This window comes from Cnephaeus nilssonii (genome assembly GCF_951640355.1).
Source record: "Cnephaeus nilssonii genome assembly, chromosome: 8".
Lineage (NCBI taxonomy): Eukaryota > Metazoa > Chordata > Mammalia > Chiroptera > Vespertilionidae > Cnephaeus > Cnephaeus nilssonii.
This window is the reverse complement of record NC_137079.1, coordinates 45,032,459-45,057,879: the sequence shown is the minus strand read 5'-3', so window position 1 is coordinate 45,057,879 and position 25,421 is coordinate 45,032,459. Positions and strand designations below refer to the sequence as shown.

The window sequence follows — 25,421 nt, the reverse complement described above, 5'->3', positions numbered from 1 at the left end:
GTCACTGTTGTGATCATGGTGATGGCACATACAGGTCAAACATCTATAGTCAAAAGATTGCTTCTTTTGCCTCGGGTTTAACCATGACCCAAGTGTTAGTTATATTACCAATAGAATTTTTTAAAGGAATGTAAGTGGGTGTTCAAATTATTTTAAAAAGCTAGTTTGAGTTTCAATTGGTTTGAAAATCAGTACAGACTTTGTATTTCTATGACTGAGTTACTGGTGTTTTTACCAGCTTTGTTGTCTTCCCCTGGATATGCTATGTCTCCTGCATAAGCCAAGAGTCAACAAAGTTTCTCTTAAATTACTTATTTTTGAGTGAAACTACTATTCTTCTTAATGCAAAGTCCACTACTTGCCTTGTTGCATCAATTCATTTTTATTTTTATTTATTTGCTGAACCAAAATGTATAGAGTATCATTTTGGGCCATTCACTGAGCTGTGTAATAGTGGTGTAATTGATGAAATAACAGTCCTATCCCTTACGCAGGCCATGCTTCTGCAAGGGACATGGATGGATAGACTGGTCATTATAGTGCAGTCATAGGTATCACACGGGGCCACATATAGAGATAATCCCATATAATAAAAGGCTAATATGCAAATCAACTGAACGTCGCTATGATGTGCACTGACCACCAAGGAGGGCAGACACTCAATGCAGGAGCTGCCCCCTGGTAGCCAATGCACTCCCACATGGGGAACTCCGCTCAGCCAGAAGCCCTAGCCAGGCTTACGACTGGCGAGCACAGTGGTGGTGGCGGGAGCCTTTCCTGCCTCCACAGCAGTTGGATATCCCTGAAGGGTTCCAGGACTGTGAGAGGGTGTAGGCTGGGCTGAGAGACCGCCTCCCCCAAGTGCACAAATTTTATGCTCTTGGCCTCTAGTGGGTTACCAAGAAGCAGAGTAACACCTCATCTAGACTCCAGATAAGGGAGGACTCAGAAGTGGTGTTTAAGCTGAGACCTGGTAGGTGAGAAGGGATGGAGGGCAGATGAGGAGGTGAAAAAGAGAAGCACATATCTTTCTATGTTGAGAGACTAGCATTGCCATGGTCCAAAGTATAATTGTGCATGATATGTTTTTGCTGCCAATAGTTCTGTTTGGCACAGAACTTAAGAAGGAGAGTGGCAAGGGATGAATGGAAATATAGCCTTCGCTATAAATAACTACAACTCAGATGTATTGAAATGAGCACTATAATAAATGCATAGACCAAAAGTAATGCAGTTATGTGGGACATGTACATTAACCTCTACAAGGTGATACGTTTACTAGTAAGTTTCTTGGAGAAGAACTTATTTAAATTTGGGGAATTTTTTAAGGATTAATAGTGCACTCCCCAAATACTTATTACCCAAGGAACTAGGCAGAAGTCCTGAGAAGATAAACTCAGTAATTTAGATCAAAGGAGTTATGCATTTATTATAAATTGAGCTAAGTTGGATCTTTAGCTTTCATGTGAACTATTAATTATCTATTTATATTTTCTCTTCCCCCAATACAGCAATGTTTAATATAGGAAGTCTAACCACAGAGGAAGTAATTTGCAATGAGAAATAGCCATGTGGAGATACATACACATAGGCTAAAGTTTAATTTCTGAAGCAACATATGCCTCCCAAAGATCAAATGTCATCTCACTCTAGTCTTTTCATCAAAAGTAGGACCTGGTTTGAAATCTTTTTTCTATTAATATCTTACTCTGCAAGGGCCAAACTCATAAATGCAATATTTCCTTAGGGTAAATGATAGCTATTTAATCAGTTATTTTACATATTTGGATTTTTAATGCTGGGTAAAAGCAAAGCTACAAGTAGTTTCCATCTTCACTAAAGGACATAGGTAGCTATGGATTTTGCCTACTTTTAGGCAAATCTAAGAAAAATATCTCTAAGAGATTATAAGGAAGAAAATGTTGTGATTGTTCCTAAATCCCCAAGTATAGTTTTTCTAAACCCCTATTGAGATTTGTTTTAAGTTAGAAATAGGTATTTCTTTAAAGCATTTTGTTCTTTGTCAAGACATTTTCTTTTCTTTTGGTTAATGCTTGCCTAAGGATATTTTTCCATTGATTTTTAGGGTGAGTGGAAGAGAGAGGGAAAGACAGAGAGAAACATCGATGTGAGAGAAACGCATCATTTGGATGCCTCCTGCAGGAGCCTGGACCAGGGCCAGGGCTGGGAAGGAGCCTGCAATCAAGGTGCATGCCCTTGACCAGAATCGATCCCAGAACCCAGGCCAACGCTTTATCCACTGATCCAAACGCTCTAGGGCTCAAGGCATTTTTCAATTTTCTTTATGCAGTATAATTTTTAAAAATCAATTTGGACCCTCATTTCTCCTTTAAATATATAAGGGTATGTGCTTTAATTTCAGGGGAGATTTTATTCCTTTCTCTTCTGAGGTTCTGCTCTCCTCTTGGTTTGAAACCATAGCTGAGCTTTAATTATACGTAATTTTGAATGATAAATGCTTGACTATGCTGCTGTCACCTGAACACTGACTTTTTAAAGCCCCAGGTTGGAAGGGATGCTGGAATTTATTATAGCATTTGGAGTAGTGCCATCTTAAAATCCAGGTCCCCATACACAAATTGTAGAAAGAGACCTCTTGCCCTTTATTAATTGCAAAAGCGATGCCAAGGGGAAAGGACTACCTTCCTTTCGTAGGCCTCCCATCACTCACCTGTGAAATAGAGACTGAGTGATATTTACCTATGGGCATCCATCTTAAGTGATTAGTGGGAATTAAAGTAATTATTATAAATTAATGGCTCCATGAGTTGTGAAAGATTAGATATTATGGAGTCTCATTGTCATGGAGGCAGACAATTTAAGAAATATACACTCATAGACTATACCATAGATCTTGTAACATTTCTGTCCACTTTGCTTTTTATTACTTTACTCTATATGAACCATCAGTGTTGTAACCACGGTTGTACAGATGCCTACTAAAACTGCAGTATTTTGTGGAGAAGAAAAATAATTTTTCACAAAGGCTTACATGCAGTTCAAGTTGATTAAGATCTGAATCATTCTCACCCAGCCCCAGCTCCTTTACTGAATTGGTCTGAACTAGTTTACAGCCAGTGGGCTTTCGATAGTAAATCCTAAATTCTCATGTGAGCTGTCATATAATTGGGTATGAATGCTGATTTGCTATATCAAGGTCAAAAACAACCACTTTTTAAATTAGTTTATTGTATATCACCATAGGATCATCACATTCAATTGTGAAAATGGCTAATTTTTAGTAAGCAAAGATGGGTGTGGGATTACAACTGCATTAAACTTGAAATTGATCGTCATCTGTGAGGGAATTCGTAGGAGGCCATTGGTTTGATTTATGCAATATGGGCCCCAGAAAGAGAAAGATGTAAGTCATCTCTGCTCAGATGACTTGCAGAAGGTCACTGGGAACTGGTGAATTACTGTTTGCCTGGAATTGGCAAGCAGTGTTGGAGCAGCTTAACTAGAACTAACCAATCATGCCCATAAAGATGCCATTCAGGCTATAGGATTATAGACATCTTTGAGCATTTGAATATGAAGATTTTGGCAATTCCTAAGACAAGCATGGCAAAGGAATTGTGAGCAGGCATGAAATTCACAACATACTTATGAATTCTGCTTAAATCTCTCTCTTCTCGGTTAGCAGTTAGTCTTTCTTATGGGTCCCAAAACAATGTATTGATGAAATACAAGTGGAAAATAAGCCTGTACAAAAATTTTTAGGGAGCATTGTACAGATTAGATATCTCAAATAAACTTCCAGGGAGGACATCTTAATATTTTTGAAGAAAAACATACCTTAATGCAGTCCAACTTACCTGATGGAGCATTGGCTGTTGATAGTTTCCAACTATGCATTAGTAAGTGGGCTCTTTGCCCTTTCTGTCATCACTTGCACATCATATTGAAATTTGGCTTCCAAACTTTGTGCCCACAATACAAAATAAAATTGTTCATTGCAACGCAATGCATACACAATATATACAATGGTGGCAGGCAAAACTTTCACAAGAAACACTTATCCTCAACTCATGTAAGCTGTAAAAACTCTATTCTATTAAAGTCAAATGCTTGCTAAGCATTTTAAGGTCCCACAGTTTGAAAGATACTTGAGCCAGGGCAAAGTGAAAGAAATAGGTGAAACCATTCTCTGAATGTTCCTGCTTGTCACTGAAATTTAAAAAGACAAGCAATACTACTGCTACTTGCCTGCAAATGAAGTAGGCAAAGCTATAATCAAAGAGCCCCTATAATTAATGCTGTTTCTGTAAGAGTTATTAGAGTCTGGGGAAGTGGGTGGATGGTTAGAATTATGTACTTTTGTAGTATGTGTGCATATCTATAAGGTGGATCGTAACACATAGATGCATCTTTCCATGCTGGAATCTGAGCTTCTTAAAGCACAGAATCTGTTCTTATCTCTTAGCACCAAACATAAAATTAAGCTGTTGCTTGGGTGCTATTGAATGATTCTTGAATAAGTGAGAAAGCAAAAAGAGTCAGATGCATTCCATTCAATATTTATTACAGAACCACCCATATGTCATGAACTATGCTAAGGCACTGAGAGCCACAAAGGTAAATAAGCTAGCACTCCTAATTTAGGTTTGGAATATAACAACAGGGGTATGAGAAGATGGCTATGGTAAAAAGATACTAGTAAAATGAAAATTAGGGGAAAACCCAGCTTTGCAAAGATATATAATTGAAGGAATGCATCACAATCTCATGTTGAACTACCTCCAACAATTAGTCTGTGCAGTTTCCCACAGATGTGGAATTTCCCTTGATAATTTAAAACATCCCATGACACTCGTCCTCCCATACATTTGTTGCAGTGCTCCAGTCAGTCTTGTCACAACTTACAGTGGTTACAAGGATGAGCTTTGGAGACAGATTAAGTTAATCTTTCTACGATTCAGTTTTCTAGTTTGTAAAATGAAAAATGATACAAATACCTACTTCACAGTTGCTAGTATTTAGGAAGTGCTCAAAAAGTCTTGGGCAAGTAGGTGTACATTACGATGAAAGCAGAGGTTTTTGCCTTGGTGTTTTTCTTATCTTCTCCTCTGATTCCTATAGATTATAACTATAGTTTCTGTATTAGTGTAGCCTTTAGTTTGATTTGGAAATGCAGAAATGATGAGACTAAGATTTCTTTACTGGTCTTAATTCTCAAGAACTGTCTTGAGGAACCAACATATTAACATTTTGGATATTGATGAGATTTTATTATCCTTGAACAACTTCTTATATGAAAATTTTATATTGGGCATACCACTTGGTTAGTGTAATCCTCAAAGGACTAGGAAAGAAATGGTCCCCTTGGGAGATTGCTGAGTTTATCAGAATAGCTGTAGGTAAATCTCTTGGAAAAGCATGCCCATTAATTCCCCCCTCTCTATCTTCCTCCAATCCAATTTTAATGTACCTCTGGGGTGTAGTACATGACACCAGACAGGCTTTGGTCACTTTTCACTCTGTTTACAGACTCTATTAAACCTTTAACAAGTAAGTGCAGAGATATGGGGTGAAGAGGCTGAGAAAACTCAAGGGATAACAATGATTTATTATCTTTGGCCATGACCTAGGTGCAAAATATTTTCCTATTCCTAAGCACTCTTCCTTTTATGGATGTAGAATGATCAATTGCATTACTAGATTTATCAGTTAGCTTTATGATATAGATTGTGATGTTTTACATTGGTTTTTCATTGATTCTTTAAAATATTTTAATAAGTTGAGTGGCCCATTTGTGGCATACTTTAAATCATGGAATCACATTGTTCTTAAGATTTGGTATTGTTCCTGTGACATTTAACCACAAATGTTTTGGGCTGTTTCTTATGTAGAAGAAGAAAAATTGTAGCAATTCAAATTTTTTTCTGAGATCTTTCTGTTCTTTACTTTAAACAAGTACTGGGGAAAATTCTATGCATTGTGTGTATGTATGTGTGTATATGTGTGTGTATATCTGCACATACAAATTACTGATAATAATTTTTAAGGCATTGCTTTTATTAAGTGTCTCAAAATGTTACTTGTATGAATTAAATAAGACATATTCATTTATGACAAGGAGAACCCCTTCTGTTTAAAAATGATCCGGTTTTACAAGTTTAATAATTTTTATTAGAGCCAGATTAGATATGAGAAAAAGGATAGGTAATTTTTCTCACTCCAGTTGCCTTATGATCTCCTTGTCTTCTGCTCACTCCCTATCCCACATAATCCTCATGCCTTATTAATTCTGACCACACCTTCTTCTCTGCCTATCTCCACCCCCTATCAGCTTCTTTGAAATAAAAACAAAGGCAAGGACATTTAAAGACTAGAAGAGCTGTGGAGGTGCAATCTCTACCATCCAGAGAAGCATGTTTGAAATCCTGTTCATGCAACTGTTGGAACACAGTTAAACATTTAACTTATTGGTCCTTTCAAAGGAATTATTTTTGCAAAATGCAGAGCGAACATTTTCTAACTGAAAGAATTAGTATTCAATGTCTTTATTAAGAAATTGACAACATCAAAGGATGACACTGATATAGAGTTATTAGAGTGATAAGATACACTGAAATAGAACATTCAATGAATTTCTTAAAACTTATGTGAGAGTTTGAACATTTCTAACTATGGTAGTAAGCAGCATGACCAGAGAAGAGCAGCCCCCACAGATATGAAAGGATTATTCCTAACACAGCTTCACACTGAAACATCTGGGATTACTGCTACTTTAGAGGGTTTGGGAATTTGAACTTAAAGAAATGAACTGGAACATACCATTTAAAAAATGCTGCTTTCCTCCGATCTGCCACTCCAGATTAGCCTGCAGAGGAACTTTATGAAACTAAAAACAATCCAGGACTATTAACGACAATTTAAATTATCTTGACTATCAGAAACTCTAGGTAAACGTTAACTCATTCTAGAATATTTTACTTCCCTAAACCTGTTACCTTAGATTATTTGCTCCAGTAAACTTTCTAGGTACCAGGTGAACAAATTGAATGGTTATTTAAGACAATATATGAAGAGATGAGGAGATTCAAGCTTGGTACCCGACACAGCCAATCAACTGTGAGAAATTTAATAGTCCAAGGATGAGAGAACTCTGGCAAGGACCATACACTCTGAAGCGGACTAAGTCTGAAATATATTGCATTCTAATCAAATGGAATTTGGAGGTTCAGAAATAGATGTGCTCTTTTTTGAGATCTTGCCATCTTCTTTTCACTTTTTAGATTTTGGTTTCCTACCTACTTTCTAGGAAGTGCAAGGGTGGGAACTTTCCTCCACACTCCAAAGCTCTATGAGAGCCAAGAGTTTGGCTGGCTGTAGTCTATGACATGTGACTCATGATGGACACTTCAGTGCTGCTAGTTTGTTTGGAATGCATATCCCAAGGTCCTCGCATGTCACTGCCAAGGGCAGTCTCTGCTGTAGCAGACCCACAGAGGCTGGCTTCTTGGTTAATGAGACCCTCCTGTCCCCTGCTCTTTCCCACCATGCCACTCACTAAGCCTATTCCTGGCAGCTTTCAGACCAAGGGCCAGCCTTGGAGGGAATGTGGCGTGGCAGAATCACATTTCTGCTGTCACCTCAGCATCTTGGAGTGAAAATGAAAATCTGGCATGCATATTACACTTTGATTGGTTGAACAGACAACTAGACAACTGGACACTTAGCATATTAGGCTTGTATTATATAGGATAGGTGAAAAATAAAGGAAGGCTCAGCCTAAAATCAACCACACGTTTCATGTGTCTTAATCTTGTGTGCGAGGGAACATTGATGAACATTGCAGGAAATATATTTTCTTTCTGTAGCAGGATTCTTCAACATCCATTCACTTTCTGTCTCCAAGCTTGTCCATGTCTGTCTCTCTGTCTTCCTAGTTTTCTCTCTGCCAGGGACCCATATAGAGGAGGAGAAAGAAATTGACTTGTTGCAGACACTTTTAGTTCTATAAAAAGGCTAAAACTGCTTTGAATTAGTAAGGCAACATCTTACATATACCTCCATTACCCTACACACACACACACACACACACACACACTACACACACACGAATGAAATAATTTTGGGTTAAAGCTGTCTCATTAAGAAGTAAGTATCTTTAGGTTTCTATTAATCAAAACATAAAATACCGATTTTCTTTGGCTGATTAGAGATTATGTCTCCAACCTAATTTTATGACTATTGATCCATAGGGTATCTTCCACAAATATCCAAAATATACCTTGTGTCATAAAAGACTTATATTCTTTTGGTCAGTTTTTTTTAAAAAAAAAACACACACAAAATGCCCTGTCTATTTTGTTGTAAACTCAATTGTAATGATGCAGAAGTGGAATGCAGCCTGATGTTCTAAATCTTGAGAAATAGACATTTCATTTGTACATACAGAGTGGGAAATGGAACAAGGGGAAATAAGAAATAGTATAGGGGGATTTACAAAAACAGTTTATAAGCAGGTCAGAAAAGGGAACACACTGCAAAGTGGTTAATACTAAATATCCATTCAGTCTGAATAGAGTTTTGTCTTTATTAGTTAGATTTCCTATTTATAAAAAGAAAATTAGTGAGCCCTGGCTGGTGTTGCTCAGTTGGTTGGGTGTTGTCCTGTGCACCAAAAGGTTGCAGGTCAGATTCCCAGTCAGGGCATATACCAGGTATGGAACCTGATACCTGGGTTTCAGGCTCCGTTCCCAGTAGGGGGCATGCAGGAGGCAGCCAATCCATGTTCTGCTCTCACAGTAAAATGTTTCTCTCTCTCTCCTTCTCTGTTCCTCTCTCTATAAAGAAAATTAGTGATTGTGAACCATTTGCTTTTGATAACTTATTCCATTCTCAGTATCTTAAACTTTAGAACTATGCTTCTCAGTGGAGTATATCAGAGTATCTGAATCATTTGGGGACATTGTTTCAAAATTTATGTTGTCTTATCTGTCCCCATTTTGGTAAACCAGCACCTTCAAATCAGAACCTATCAGGAACACATTTGCAGGTTAACCATCTGGGTTATCTCTCACTGCAGCAAGTGAGAATACACCATGGAGGACCATGGGTTTCTCAGAGGAGTCTATTACAGGATTTGGATTGTGGCTGAGTGATTTGGGGAAGGTTCAGAGAAGCAGGGCTTCAAACTACATTGGGTGCTGCCAGAAGGAAACTACATTGGGTGCAGAGCCAGTTCTATAATAAGGCATCTCAGTAAATCTGGTCAACAAGGAGGGAGACTCGTGTGAAGATCAATCTGTAAATGGTAAAGACCTACCAGACATTCATTTTGCCACAGACAGGTGGCATTTTTAGATGGCACGGTGACCTTGTTTTTGTCTGTGCTTAGACACAATTTTGAAGTGGCCTTGTTTTGTTGCATTTTACTATGGCCTTAGAGTATCTTGTCTGAGGTTGGTGTTCTGTGAGTCGGTTTAGACTTTGTGGACTGTGGTGACCTAGCCGTGAGTGCCAGGCTGGCTTCTGAATGCCAAGGACATTTTGCTTTTCTTTTTTAATAGCTACCCTTTGCTCTCCTCTCTCCCACAACTGTAGTGGCTACTTTATTTTAGTGGCATATTTCCAGGTTTTTATTACAAAATAGTGTAAATGTACAGAGAAACTAAAAATAATAATATAATAATCATCATGTATCCATGAAACAACTTAAGAAATAAAAGATTATAGATACAAGTATTTGAATATGTCTTTCAAATCTTAATTCCTCCTGGGACGGAACTGTTATCTTGAATTTGATGTTCAACATTCTCAAGTACAAGTATTTTCATTCCCATTTAAAACATATACACATGATATTTTATGGTCTCCTCTTCTAGGAATTCTGTGAGATCTAACATGAATACACACTGAGATAATTTTTAATTCTGGGGTTGCTTTAAGTAGGTACTGAAACCTTGAATTACATGAGGAATTATGAGACCCCTGTACATCACACAGGGTCACAGGGCATAATATTATATAACTATTAATAAACATTAGAAATGAATTTTAATGATCCCATCAAGTATATGCGGTTTTCAATGTGTTGGTTTTACTTAGCAAGATGCTGGGTGGATTTTTCTTCTTCCTTCCACAGCTTCTGCTGAACATTTTTGACACCAAAGGAGCCGCACCAATTGGAAACTCACATTTTCATTTGATGAAGCCAAGGTTTGGCTCCTACTTGCAAATAACATAACGTCTAAACAAGTGGCCTGATATGCCCAGCGATAAATCTGTTGAATCGAATACAAGACTTTCATTACCTTTTACTTCACATTTCTGTATACTATAACCGTTAATTAAACCCATCAGTGCCTTCCTCCTTGTAGGCGAACATTTTCTCTCTGACAAGAAATGTCAACTGAGAGAATGTGTGGCACCTGGGACCTGCCATTAAAAACACACTCACTTTCACCCAACAAAAAGCTGATGCATTCTGACAGATGGACAGGCAGACAGAGAACTCGGGGCCCATTCCTAGCTGCCTGAGACTACGGTGATGGGACTGATTGTCTTTGCCTTACTTGAGGTTTCCAAAGAATCACCCTTATAACTGTCTTGCATCTCTTGTCATTGGGTGTTACTTGGTACATTTCAAATAAAAGCAGAAAATCGCCGTGGTCTTCCGAGGTCGTTACATGACAGGGACAGGAACTAAACATCGGGCTGCTCTAACAGGAATACCATCAACTGAGTGGATGATCCACAGCACGCAGTCATCTCTCCCAGTTCTGGAGGCTGGGAACTCCAAGGTCACCACACTGCAGATTCAGTGTCTGGTGACTGGTTCACAAATGCCATCTTTTTGCTGAAAGAAGGGATGGATTAATTAGTTATTTGGGGTCCCTTTTTCCTAAGGCACTAATTCCATTCATGACCTAACCACTGGGGTTTTACACATATGAATTATGGGTAGGGGGAGGGGGTGACACAGATATTCACACCATAGCATCTGGTTCACCAAAAGTCCCATGGCATCTGGGTCACCAAAAGTCCGCAATGTTTGCAACGTTAAGTACACGCAGGCGCAGATCAAGTTCATGGGGATGGCTGGAGGGGTCGAGGGGACAAACACCCTGGAGTTGAGGGCAATGTGAGTCCTTATTGTTTCATACTGACATTTAGCTGGTCTTTGCAGGGGAGCACTTAAGAATCTGTCCTCAAGAATATACCTGCTGCACCACAGAAATGGAGGACAAGCTAAGCCAGCAGAGCAAACTGGAGTTTGAAAACCTCGTGGAAGAGACGAGTCACTTCGTGCGCACCACGTTCGTGTCCAGGCACAAGAAGTTCGACGGTAGGTGAAACTGCCTCACTTTCGCTTTGTTCTACCTGTGCTTTTCTATGAGAAACGCCATGGTCTTATGGGAAAAACAGTTTGTGTGTGTGTGTGTGTGTGTGTGTGTGTGTGTGTGTGTGTGTGTGTGTGTGTGTTTAAGTAGGAGCTTTTCTTTCCCTCTTAAATATTTATAACTTTTTTTAAAGCATGTGCTTTCTTGACAATTTAGATAGTAGTATCTTGGAAAAACCCGGTTGAAAGAGCTGTTTTGCACTTGCAGTTTGCCTGTGAGATTTCTGAAAGACGTAAGCTCAAGTTTTATTATTAGAAGTGATTCTAATTCAGGTTTTGTAGTGCGTCTTCAGTTTTCATCGGGGCATTTTTCCTTAAAAGAATTGAATGCCATTTAAAATGATTTGAAATACAACACTTTGAAAGAGACAGGCATGTTTGAAGTGCCAATGACATGGTGTCCTTTATTTAAGAGTGCCTCCTCCCGATAACATAGCCAGGTTTCCCTTTTCAGTCGCAGTGCTTTCTGCATAAGGTTTAAGTCCCCTATTGATTTCCTGATTATATGCAATTGACTTCACTTCTAAATTCTATTTGTTAAATAAACCGTTGGTATTAGAAAGTGCAAAGTGTGAAAGCAATTATAACTAGAATTCCAGCATTGAATTTTCTCATCCGAGCCTCAGAGAAGTATTTTAAAGCAGTCTGATTTTTATAAACTGAATTAATAAGGATAAAGTTAATACTCTTAAGTGGTGTGTCGTCTTAGGGCCCTAAGAAATGAATGTACCTTACTCTATGACTCATTGTAAAGCAGACTTGCAAATCGTGGCGAACCTTCCTTGTGCCCTGAGTCATATTAAGTTGCCTAAGGCAACAGAACTGCCATTCATTTTCTTCCCGCTCCCCAGTCCATGCACAACGGAGCCAGTGTAGAAGAGGCCTGCCAAAGCTTTGCTTTTTCCTTTTTTGTTTCCCTCTGTAGTAGGTAAAGCACTCCGCTTCATTGCTGCTTTAAATGAGTATAACAACACCAATCTCTTTCAAATCAGTCCTCCAAGTTCTAAAAGGCAGGTCCACCCGGCAGTGGTTTCGGGATTCAAGATGATGTGAAATTTTCCACCTACGCGAAGGGGACTTGTATTGCCTGCAAGTATTTTTCAGCATCTTCATATTCTTCTGCTGCCTCTCACTCTGTGTTTGACTTTATTATGTAGATGTATATGAAAATAATTCCGAGGTTTGAAGTGTTACTGCGAATGTTGTTTGTTCCCTTGAATGCACCCAGGGAGTACTTGGGAGTTACCCTTGATTGACAGATTACCAATCCAGTGACATTCAGGAGCCCCGGCAGGGGCTCTGTGTTTGAGGAACTATAATGTATCAGTTCAGGTGGAGGCCACTTGAGACACTCTATCTTTTGTGACAGAAAGCAGGTGGGAGGGACCTGCTGCTGCTGATTTCTACCTGAGTCTTTGGAAAACAACTCTAGTGCTTTTATAAAACTGTACTCTAAAATTAGGTTGCAATAGTTATAGGCAGTATTCACAGTACATAATATATATCTCTTTTAATAAAAATAGTAGATGTAAGGTAGCTTTATGGAGAGTTTTGTTGTGGTTTTTGTTTTTGCTTTTGTTTTTGTTGTTGAGTAAAGGTATTCAACAAGGCCAAGCGAGATACTTCTTGTATTCTCATATCAATGACAATGTCTTTGAATTTATAATTTTTAATCCCACATCTCATTCATTTTATTAAAGAAATCTCCTTCCCTCCCTTTTCCCTTCCTCCTTTCTCCCTTCTTGCCACCGTCCCTCCCTCTCTCCCTTTTTACAGGTGTGTTTTAAATTATGTCAATGTATTTAGGGGTATTAAGTCAATCTGTTTGACAGTACATTGACTTTTGATTAAGATTAGATCTGACATAGAGGGTGATGAATTATTTAGTAGCAGTGCATTTCATTGCAGTTACATTCCGCTGAAATGGGAGAGAAGTTAAGATTTTTCCCAAGAAAGCTTTCAGCTAGACTTTTTTAAAAAAAATCTGAATGTGTTCTGGTGAGCACAGCTTCTGTAGAGCTCAGTCTTTAATAAAAATTATAGAAACATGTCAATTAAAAAATCACCATTATCATGTTTGCCTTTTCTTTTGTCAACTTCATGAAGCTCAGTCAGGCTTACCTTCTTATCCCTAGAAAGTGATGCCCTAAGTCACCTTTCAGGAACTTCAAGTGGGTAGCTTTCCATTTTTTCCCTTGGCTGTTTTTTCCCCCTTCACACTTCCCGTGGTGTTTATTGATGAGTATCAGTTGGTAAGCACAGAACTACCTAGGGTCAGTTCTAGAATGTTACCTCCCCAGTCTTATCTTCCACGATAAAACCAATGGTGCTCTGAAGGGCTTTGGATTTTATTTTCCTAAAAGGTGACTTTACCCCGTAGGAATAAGAAGATAGTCATATAAGTCATTTCTATTCTGTGAGTCATTGTGAATTTCTGCTGGGGTCTCCTGATCCAACTGCCTCTGGTCCCACTTTAATCTAGAAATCTTGATTTGTCATCTGCATTTTGCATGTCTTTATTGGCTAGATGTTTTCTTTTATTTTAAATAACATGAATGATGACTATACTATAGGAAGAGGTGACCCCTTTCCTCCCTATTTTCATTAAGTACAATAACATTTTAAATTATATCTGGTACATGTGATTCAGTCCAAACTATATGGAGAGGCCAGATTCAATCACTGTTAAAATTAGTCTATAGTTGTTGCTTTCCTTGTTATTCTGGGAATGTTTTGATTCCATTAACTTGTGTTATTTGACAGAGGTGACTTTTAAATTTTGAAATTCAAAATATTTAACATAACATCGCATTCTATTTGTTGTCATATTCTTTCCCAGTTCCTATTAACATCTTGAGTAATATTTATAAGATAACACTGTATACATTTATAAATATTCATTGGGTGGTTGGAACCTAAACCTGAATTAATACACATTTTTCTCTACATTCCCAAATGGCCAACTTTTGCTCCATATACCATTAGCCTAAAAGATGTAGCTGAGAAGCAATAAATTGAAAACAAGGTTGTATATGAAGACAATGAGTTGCAAAAGTATATATTCTCAATTGCTGAAATTTTCATTCTTTTGCAAGGAATTTGCTTATCACTCTGTAGCATTTTTTCTTTTTAAATATAGAATTGAAATGTTATGATAAATGTATATAAATAAGTGTTTATATATTCTTGACACTGGTGCTTTTCCCTATACCACACCATTTTGTATCTTTTTTTCCTTTCTCTGGCCAAATCTCCACCTCTGGTTTGCATTACATATCCCTGCAGGCCCCTCACCATGTTGGCCAGGGTCTGACTGCTGCAAAGGGTCCCTCAGAATTATAGAGATACTTTCAATGCGCTTGAGAGGCAAGCCCAGATTCTCTGTTACACCCAGTGGGGATGAGCACCCAGCCCGGTTCAAGTGGCAGGTGGTCATAACATTTCTCCTGTAATTCTTTCCTTTCTCACTCTGCCACACACCCAGCCAGAAGTACACAAAACAACTAAATCTTATAAGTTTACAGAAAAAAATGAAGGGACATCTTTGTGCCCTCCCTCAGTTGCCTAGCTTTTTTTGTTTTGTGACTGTCTGACCTGTCCAATTGGCATTTGTGTCTAAAGCCCAGTGGTGGTCATGCATGTCAGTGGCTGATTTGTTAGGATCCTAAGAAAATGGAGAACAAGTGAACACTTTGATAGTAGTAATTGTAATAATGGACAACACCTGGCCTGTACCTTGCCCTTTCTAGATGTTCGCCTATTTATCAGGGTGACCAGCACTCTCAAGACACACAGCCAGTCAGTGACTGAGTCAGCCTCCCTTCGGGACTGAGCACTCCTGAGTCCTTGCCCTAAACACTTCCCCTGTCCTCGTTTGAGTGCTTTTCAGTCCCTGAATGTGTGGAGATTTTATGATAAGCAGCATCTATTCCTCTGTCTCCCTCTGCCTGCCCTACCCCCAAGTAATTGTGGGGAGGAAGTGGAAATGCCTTTCAGAGAAAAGTGGGAGATTTTTTTTTAATTTAAAAAATATAATTACCCACCTAAATATAGTCCAGCCTCCAAGGAACCTGGAGTTCAGAGAGGGTAAATGTCTTGCCAAGTTTCCACCAAAATGATGAAACCAAGAGTGTAACCTAATACTCTTGACTTACATCAGTCTTATAAATAGTGATGTGATAGGAAGTCACATTTGGTTAAAATTCTCACTAAGCTTTTATTTGGTTTGTGTGGACACTGGCTAAAATTACTGATATTTCTTTAACCAGCCAATAGTGATGTTGGTGGGTAAAGAAGCTAGCCACATTTTTTGGTGACGGCAGAATGGTATTCAATTGGAAGTTGTCCTAAATTAAAAGGAAATGAGTGTTGTGTGGAAAATTTTTATTGAATCAATAAAAGCATATTGTTTATTCCACTTAGGCACCAAAGCCTAGTAGCCTCTATCTTGATGTAGGCATCTGCTTTCTATTCTTTAGGAATGTGTATGGAATATGGATAATTCAGGGACAGGAAAATTTAGTTGACAGGGCATTTTATTTTGTTTATTTTTTCCTCAGATTCATTTGAGCTGAAATTTATTTGCATTTGAAACTCAATATGAGGGTTTTTTTGTTTGTTTGTTTAGTGTGTTCTTCTTGGTCTTATTATTTTTCTCTCCTTCTTGGTTTTTATTTATGTATATTAATGATATACATTTGTCCAGAGATTTTGGCAGCAAGTACATTTTTAAAAGCAAAATAAAAAAAAAGTTCAGCAGTAATTTCCATCTTTCTGAAGAACTTATTCTACAGTAACACCCTCAGAATTCTCATTTTACTGAATGCGGAAATAATTTATACACAGCACCATAATATTTTTACACTGCAAACCTGCTGTATTTTCTTTTAAAATATCATTTTTCATCTATATACTGTAGAGACAGCAATAATATAATGATGGCTTTAAAGTATGGTCTACTTTTCTCAGAGAATACACTTATTTGAAAACCAAGAAAACCTAAGTAGTTTTCCATATGGGGATAGAATCTTCTATGTTTCCTGTCATATGGATGGTGTGTGTGTGTGTGTGTCTGTGTGTGTGTGTGTGTGTAATTTGAATTTGGAAACATTTACTCATAACCTACCATATAGAAGGCACTTAACCAAGTCTGTAATAGATTTTAAAATGACTAATAATGTCAAAAATACGGTCACAATCTGTCACAATGTTTATCTTATTGGGGAGATCTAAGCTTAAAACTAACACAGAAGGCAATTGACTATCTCAGAAAATGGAAACAGAAAAGAGGGAGTCAAGTATTTTATTTAGAGGTGCTAGAGATTTTGAAGAGGTGCGGACAGAGTCCTTAAGGAATAACTGAAGATCCTGACAGTTAAAGAAGTGTCCGGAGGAGACAAAGGGTACCAGGGGTTCTGTATGCATGTTCGCAAAGTCAATGGCACTTGTAAACATATTTACTATTGACGTTTTCCAAACAATATTACTTTATTGACATTTAGCATTTATCTATTTCATAAACATTCTTTAGACACTGTCTTGGCTTTGTGTCAATCGGACACTGTTTTGTAACAAACAACCACAAAATGTCAGGGAATAAAAAAGAAGCATTTATTTTTTGTTAATGTGTCTTTGGATTGGCCAGAGTTTGGCTGCTTTGGGCTATGTTCATGGAGGCTCGGTTCTCGAGTATAGATTTGATCTGTTCTGCTCCCGAGGTCTCCTATTCTTTTGGAAGTGGTACTGTATCGTGGGCATGATTCGTGGTACAGTTTGGAGACTTAGTTACATGTTGGAGGCATGATGCTTCTTAAAGCCTAAACTAGAATTGGCACACTGTCTTTTCAAGTTCTATTGGCCAGAATAAATGTCATGATCATTATCAACATCAGTGGGACAGAGGAGTATATGACTCCCATCAAGGTCGAGGTGGGGGGAGAAGTGAATGTTTCTGTATGTTAATCTACCATTGTCCTCAGCTGACAGCCTCTAGCTATTTCCCAAGCAATGTTTAAGTTCCATATTTGCTTTTTTTTTTTTTTTGGCAGGGTTGGGGGGGGGGATAGATTCTCTAGGAACTCAAGAGCAATAAGTATTTCTTGGAAATGAAACCCCTGTTCAACTACTACCTCCCATATTCTAGCACACTGACAAATACACACATAAACACACACATACAACTTCCATGATGTGATTCAAGAATAAGATGTAATATTTCCATTTTATGCTATTATTCCCCTTCATCATTGTGCAGAATAACAAGTTAACTGTAATTCATAAGGGTTAGAATGTTAAGCATTTTAGCAAGCAATTAGCTGAATGCCACGTGTAAGTTTGCTAGGCCACCACCTCAACAACATGCATTTCATCTGAAGGACACTTCTGCAAATCAGAATGTGCTGACTTGGGTTTCAGAAATTGAGAAACAGTCTCGCTGGCACTGGAAAGTAATCTGCCAGTTCTCCCAAAGGATAGTCCTTTGAAAAATAAGAATCAGCTAACCAGGGATTTGGCTTTGGCAGAACTAGTGAACAGATTTATACATCGCAAATGCCTTGCATTTGCACAATCTTGGAATATATGATCCATGGTTGGGTGTTCTTTAAATGCATTGCACACCAACTCACACCTTTGTACAAGGGAGTTTGTTCTTTCTCTCTCTCTCTCTCTCTCTCTCTCTCTCTCTCTCTCTCTCTTGCTCTCTCTCTCATTCTCTCTCTCTCTCTCTCTCTCTCTCTCTCTCTCTCTCTCTCTCTCTCTCTCTCTCTTTCTCTCCATAGATCTTTCAAAAACCAAAGATGCACATGCCTGATCAGCAGCTTCATGTCCTCAGTGATAGACTGCTATCTTACCACACACCTCAAAGTAACTTAAAACACATTATGTTCCCTTGAGGTTGTAATGTTATCATCTTATTATCACCAGTGTCCTTGCATGGTGGCTTTGCTGAGCAGCTGTTTCACAGACAAGCCGATTTCTTTTAAGTATTGCTCTATCAGACACTGAATCCAGTCTTACCAGAAGGTTTCTTGGTCATGAATGTTAATGAGCAGACAAGTATCTGTTCCCTGACAGTGGCTCACCAATCCTTTGAGTAAGTATGGGTGAATTGCAGGAAACTTTTATTTCAGTTAATTTGATCTGCCACCGAATAGAGAAAACAGATTTTCTTATTTTAATGAAAATTAAGAAACATATTTAATGGTGGTTTAAATTAGAGACCAGTGGGAACATTTTTGTCTTCAGAGCTGAGAACACAGTAGCTCAGTGTAGACTGGTTTGATTGCATAGGGTGTGTCAAGGTAGTGAGACCCGTTACCTCCAGTTAGGTGTGATATGTAGTGGGAAGCAGCATAAGTCACTCATTCTTTAAGTGGGGATTTTGTGTCAAAAGATTCTTGATCTTCCTTCTTGATACAAAATTGGAATAAAATCTGTGCATCCTCCTCCACTGAGACAACATAAGATTTCCCTTTCCTAACAAACAAACAAAAAAACACAACATGGTAAAAGCATAAGAAACCCATTTGCATGCTTCCTCAAGATTTAAAAGAAAGTAATTCTGGGGAAACTTTATCTCAATGGCATTCTTTGTGCTGAGGGAGTCCCTGTGGTGGGCAGATAGAAGGAGCAAGATGGGCAGAAAGATGATCATGCTCAAAGCTTGGTGATAGTTTCAATGGGGTTTATTATTATAGTCTCATTTGTATATGGTTTTTAAATTTTGTAATAAAAAGTTTTGAAAAACAGAGAACTGACTTGAGCATATACAGGATCGAAGATTTCCATACAGTTAATTCATTCTAGACAGAGAGCAATGTCCATAGGCTAAACCACGCTTACGTTTTGTGTATCCAACAATAGTAAATCACATAACATTTCAAGTTGCAAAGATGAACACAACTTATAAGGAATTTAACTAAGATCAAGGCTGCTTAGTGTCTGCTTCTGTTCAAATTTTTATTATTGTTTTGCTGGAAATGACATCTCTGCTTTAGTAATATGGACAGGACTGTTGAGGTCAGGCTTCATATATAGATCTCCCTGTTGTGGTTCAAAATGTTCAACACTTATTTAGAAACTACATGGATACCAATTCAGACTATTCAAACACAAATGTTGGCAAGATTCAGAAGAAAATGTGGAATGTATATTATAAATGCATTATCAATAACACTTCTTCATCGCTCCATAGTCGCCCAGTGATTTTTGGTTGAATGACAACACGGAAATGAGCTCTTGGAATTTTACATTTTGGCAAATCCAAAGGAAGAGACAGATTGCCTGAGCAATTAATTCCATATGCTTCCAAGCATTCCATTAGACTGGAGGAGAACCCTGACCCCATTTGTGGAGGTAGGGTCAGTGATCAGCTAATAAGCTTGCATGGTTCACAGAACTCAGAGAAAATTTTAAAAATCACTCATTACAAATTTCAGAATTTTATATTTATTGTGCTTTAAAGGTTTGTTGTATTCATTAAATGGACAAATATTATTCTTGGGATGACTATATATAGCAGTACATGATCTTCATACTGTTTCCTCCCTACCTGCTGGTAGATTGAATCCAAACAACTGCGAAAATGAAAAGCAAACTTTGAAGTAAGATAACAGGAAATTGGCCGCTCAGGCCTTTCCATTTTGGAAGGAGTTGTGCTTTTCTACATATTTTTTATTTTTTAAATTTTCCTTGCATATTTTTCTTCGTTTAGAAGAATAGTGCTCTGGTCATTATAGGTTATAGTTCTCTCAGCCCTCTGAATTAACTCAGATCAAGGCTATCTCCTTCTCCTCAATACTTCTGTAGTTGACACCTTATCATTTTCACTTATTTAGTGTTCTTTTAATAGCATTCTTAATAGATAAAAAGCATGATCTATTGCATCCTCTCTGTTGAAGTCTAAGCTCATTAACTATTGGGATTAGGCCTCCTATTTCTATTTTGTCTTCCTACAGCTCACTTAATAGAGAGCATATTTAATTCTGCTGCAGTGCTGTCTGACTATGGCACCAACTTGCACAGATCCAAGGGCACAGACCAGTCAGATGGATTACTTAAGGTCCGGTAATAAATACAACAGGAGAAAATAGGAAGCTTTGAGTTCTAGTTATCTATTAACTCTTAGGGTCTATAAACCTGGAAGTCATATTAGATTTCAGCAGCATTTGCTCCAGTGGATTTAATGGAACTGAATTTAAATTCTCAGAACAAAGATGATCTTCATTGAGAGTGCAAGTAGAAGCCCTTACTTCAAAAACCAGAATGAGTGTGTTCTCTATATCAAACACACACACACACACACACACACACACACACACACACACACAAAATGGCACAATTGTGTGTGCACATGAATAAAGAGTTGTTAAAATGCACAGGAGTCACTTAGAAAAGCAGTTAGCACACACCTTCCTGGGTACAGATACTGTAAATTTTGATTCTTTGTTCTTGATGGAACCCCACAATCTTCATTTAGCTTATGCATTTGACATTTCTGAAGCAGGTTGTCTTCTCGGCTACACTCTGGGATATACCTGAGTATCACTGGTTAAGTGGAGCTGACAGGTCAGTGATCAGGATATGGAGTTGAGGCACAGAAAGATAACAGATTAAAAAATCATTCTTCTATCATATTAAGATCAGTTTGTGGTCTGCTAATATAAAGGTCCCCACTGTGTATGCTAGATTTCAAGCACCTATTGATCATTAAACAATGCCTTTTATACATTAAGCAAGTCTCTCTCTTTTCCTTCTGATTTTGACAGTGAACTATACTCAAGAGCCATAACTCGTTTGATCTTTGGCAGATGAAAATTATACTTTATTTGAATGTTTCATATTCGTGAACTACAAAGTTATTTTCTTTTTTCTTACTTTATTTTCAAGCTTATAGGATTTAATAGATATTTATTTTTTATTATCTAGAAAATTCATTTTAATTTCTTCTCATTTTTGGCTTGAATGATAAATAACATTTTAAAATAGTATTTGTAATAACATTTAAAATAACAAATAACATTTTAATAACATAACATTTTTTCTGACTCTAAAGTAGCAAATGCTTATTGTAGAAAACTTGAATAATTTGACTTAAAGTTTTAAAGCATTTAAAGTTACTTTAAATTTTTGCCTCATTGGGGGGGAAAAACCCTAATCTCTGAGGACAATAAGTAAAAATGTAGTAACCAGTGTATGCTTTCGTATGAAAATATTCACATAAATTCTGAAAAATAATTTACAACCCTTAAGTTTAATAGTTTATAAATATGAAATGAATATATATATATATAAAAGCCAAGTGACCAGAAAGACTGGTTGCTATGACCTTGTACTGCTGCCAGCCAACCAGTCTGATAGGGGGCGGGGCCAGCCGGCCAACCTCCTGCATCCTCTTCCCCTGGCCTGGCTAGGCCCCGATTGACCCTGATTGGGGTGGGCTGGCTGGATCCCACCCATGCAGAAATTCATGCACCGGACCTCTAATAAAATATAAAGTAGAATCAAGTCCCTGTAGAGTTAGAGTATTTCCTATTTTCTGGGCCTAATATTCCCCAGACTTTAAAACGTTTTGTTAGTACAACTTTGATGGCTGTTACCATAACTGAGTTGAAAATTCATCATTGAAAATTCCAGAGCTTCTGCAGCTCTATTAAGAAGTTTGCATTATGTAAAGATATGCATATTAACTTAGTGCACATTTATACAGTGTTAATGAAATAGCTATTGATTTTTCATAGTTGCTTTTCATCAACCTTAAATTCTCACTTAACATGTGTACTTTTTATAACATACATTTTTTTATTGATTTCAGAGAGGAAAGGAGAAGGAGGGAGAGATGGAAACATCAATGATGAGAAAGAATCATTGATTGGCTGCCTCCTGCACTCCCCCTACTGGGGATCGAGCTCGCAACCCTGGCATGTGCCCTTGACTGGAATCGAACCCGGGACCCTTCAGTCCGCAGACTGATGCTCTATCCACTGAGCCAAACCAGCTAGGGCTAAAATGTATACTTTTTAAAGGCAGCTAACATCGCCATTGCTTCAAGTTATTAGCAATGTAGTGATAAACTGAGCATGGTGTGCTCCTGGCTTCCTGCCAATGGTGACTGAGAGATGCGATGCTGGGTGGCTCGTGGTGTTTCTTTATCCTTGGGTTCACTAATAAACTCAGTGGTAAATATTCCACCAAGTTTATTTGTGCCAACTTCTTCAATAGGCCGAGGCATTAAGATTCCTTAGAATAAACATCACCTGGGCACTGCCTGCACACCTAAATGGATTTCTTGCCAATGAGTAATGCTGTTCCTTCACTACACAGTATACACAGAAAATGCCAGAACTCGATTTAGGGAGTGTGGCAATCTTTCAAGTTTGTTCATCAAGAGCCCTCCAGTTCTGCTCTGTTCCATTCCTCATCTGAAAACAACGACAACAAAACACAAATAAATCCATTTTAAGAGCCATCAGCTTTAGGCAAAGTTGAGGAATAGGTTTTTTTTAAAAAAATCAACGATATATTTTCCTTCCTTGTGAGGATTTTGCTCAATTGCATAGCATTTCGATTTGTGTGGGAGCTTAATCAAAGGTACCTTGATGACAAAGTAGAAGGGTCAGTTGTATTTCTTCTTGCTAATGTAAAACTCTAAGTATGGCTTTGTTCTCTGCCCTCATTGTCCATTAGCTTCATTTTAAAACCTCTTTATTATGTATTTGAACAGCAATAAGAAATGCATCATTGTGGTCAAATATCTTAACCTTACATACAATGACTCTTTAAAATAACTGATACAATGAAAAAAATAAAAATAAAGCACCAGTAACCTTTACAAAGGCAGGTTAAGCAATGATGGTTAATGATATTTTTTCATCACAAAAATTTTCTTGCCATCTAAACAAATATTAACAAGTGGAATAATCCATATTGCTAGGTAGCCAGCATTTCAAACTAAGTGAAGATCTTCCTTTTTACTAGGTGATAAGATACTAAATGGCAAGGCTATTACAGATGCTCCTGAACTGACTAAGCCATCATAAATTGAAAATATCCTAAGTAAAAAATGCATTTAATACACCTAACCTATTGACCATCAAAGCTTGTTTAGCCTAGTCTACCTTAAATGTGCTCAGGACACTTACATTAGCCTACAGTTGGGCAAAACCATCTAACAATCTAATTACACTGTAGAGTATTGGTTGTTTACCCTTGAGATCATGTGCTTGGCGGGGAGCTGGCTCACCAATGCTGCTAAGTATCATGGGAGTATAGTGCCACTTATTGCTAGGCAGGAAAAGATCAATACTCAAAGAAAGGATTCTACTGAGCGTGTATCGCTTTTACACCATTGTAAAATTGAAAAATCCTAAGTTGAACCATAGTAAGTGTGGGAACACCTGTAATTAATTTATTCCACTGGAATAAGAAGGTCTGAGAAAATAGACCATATTTCTAAAAGTCTTAAGGATAAAGATAAATATGTATCTTTGAGAAATACTTTTTAACAAGACGAATGCATATTTATATCCATAATTGCTCATTAGGTCATATGGAGTGACCATTGTTATATATATTTAAAGGAACTACTTCTTGTGTTGCAATATTGTTTTCTTTTCCACTTTCCCCAAGAAACAAAAATGGACAGCATCCGGACTCACACTTTTCTTTTACCTTAGCTAATTGAGCTGCTATTGGGAGACAGTGCCAAGTGGACATGAGCTGAAAGGTTTTCTTTTTTTTTCTTTTTTGTATTTGTTTGCAAAACGAGCTAATGGAGGATCATTTGTAGACATGTAAGCCACGTTGGGTGCTCATTAGATAACTTAGAAAGACTCTCTGGTTTGCTCCCCCCTTCTCCCCAGCATTGTAAATAGTTGTGTGTATTTCCATTACAATCTCCATTTACTTCCAGCTGGCAATGTTAGCAGCCATTCTACCAATAGAGAGCAAAGGTCACATCCTTCTGTCTGAACAGACATTAAAACACACACACACACACACACACACACACACACACACACACACACACACACAGACACAGGAAACCATGTGCCTGTCTTGTGTAGGTATCTTTGAGCCACCCACAGCAGGCTTGGGGAAAGGATTTGAAAGGGTCAGATTGCGAGGGGACTTTCACCTTATTTATCTATGGAGCTCTGGTAGCTGTTGGTCCAGATGCTGCGACTGCTGTTGCTTTGTGGATTGGGATCCAGCAGCAGCTGTTCTTCGCTAGAGCGTGTTTCTGAAATTCCAAATTTAATAGCCTGAGACCCTAGTCATTGGAAGCTATGCTGAAAGTTAATTTGCTGAATCCAAGTTTATTTTCCTACCTCAGTTTGTGATAGAGCCTTTCCCCGCTGATGCACAATAAAATGAGGAAAGGACTTATTTACTGCCCTTCCCAGGCTGGAGAGGAAGAGAATGCAATGGGTACAGAGCCAGGCACAGGCTGCACAGCCTAGTGATTTGGCTTCTGTATTCAGGCTGTCAGACCTTCTAACCCAGGCCCTGCTGCTTTCTACCTCAATAGCTTTGGGCAACTGTTTGACAGAAATTCAGTTTCTCCATCTCAAACGGTTAGAATAATAAATTCTACCTCAAAGAGGGTTAAAATGAGATAATATACACACAATACTTATTATAATGCCTGGCATATAGTTAGCTTTTACTATTTTAACCACACCACCACCTCACTTTCATGAGGTCTTTCTGGTAAAGAAGTTCTTCATTTCCTTACTTCACTACTGTGCACAGAATTAATTTTCTTGCTCAATAAACATGAAAATTCTCATATATTTAAGTAATTATAGTTAATATGTATTAAGTAATACTTGGAGCCAGTCACAATTTTAATAACTTTTCATGTGTTCTCCAATTTAGCCTTAACAATCCTATGAAGTAAGTGATTTATTATTATTATTATTATTATTATTATTATTATTGTTATTATTCCTGTTCTTATTTTATATGTGAGAAAGTTCTTGCATGGAGACTTAAGCAATTTGCCTGATCTCACATAGCTAGTAAAATACAGAGCTAAGATTTAATC

The 25,421-nt window shown here is 37.8% G+C and overlaps 1 protein-coding gene across 1 annotated transcript in view; it reads left to right on the top strand.

The window, feature by feature from the left end:
• The window catches only part of GPC6 (glypican 6), a 1,109,667-nt gene that overhangs the window by 274,583 nt on the left and 809,663 nt on the right, over positions 1-25,421 (top strand). The window contains exon 2 of the mRNA XM_079779109.1: positions 11,162-11,320. Coding sequence (XP_079635235.1) covers positions 11,162-11,320 — 159 coding nt within the window. The remainder of the gene's footprint in view (positions 1-11,161; positions 11,321-25,421) is intronic.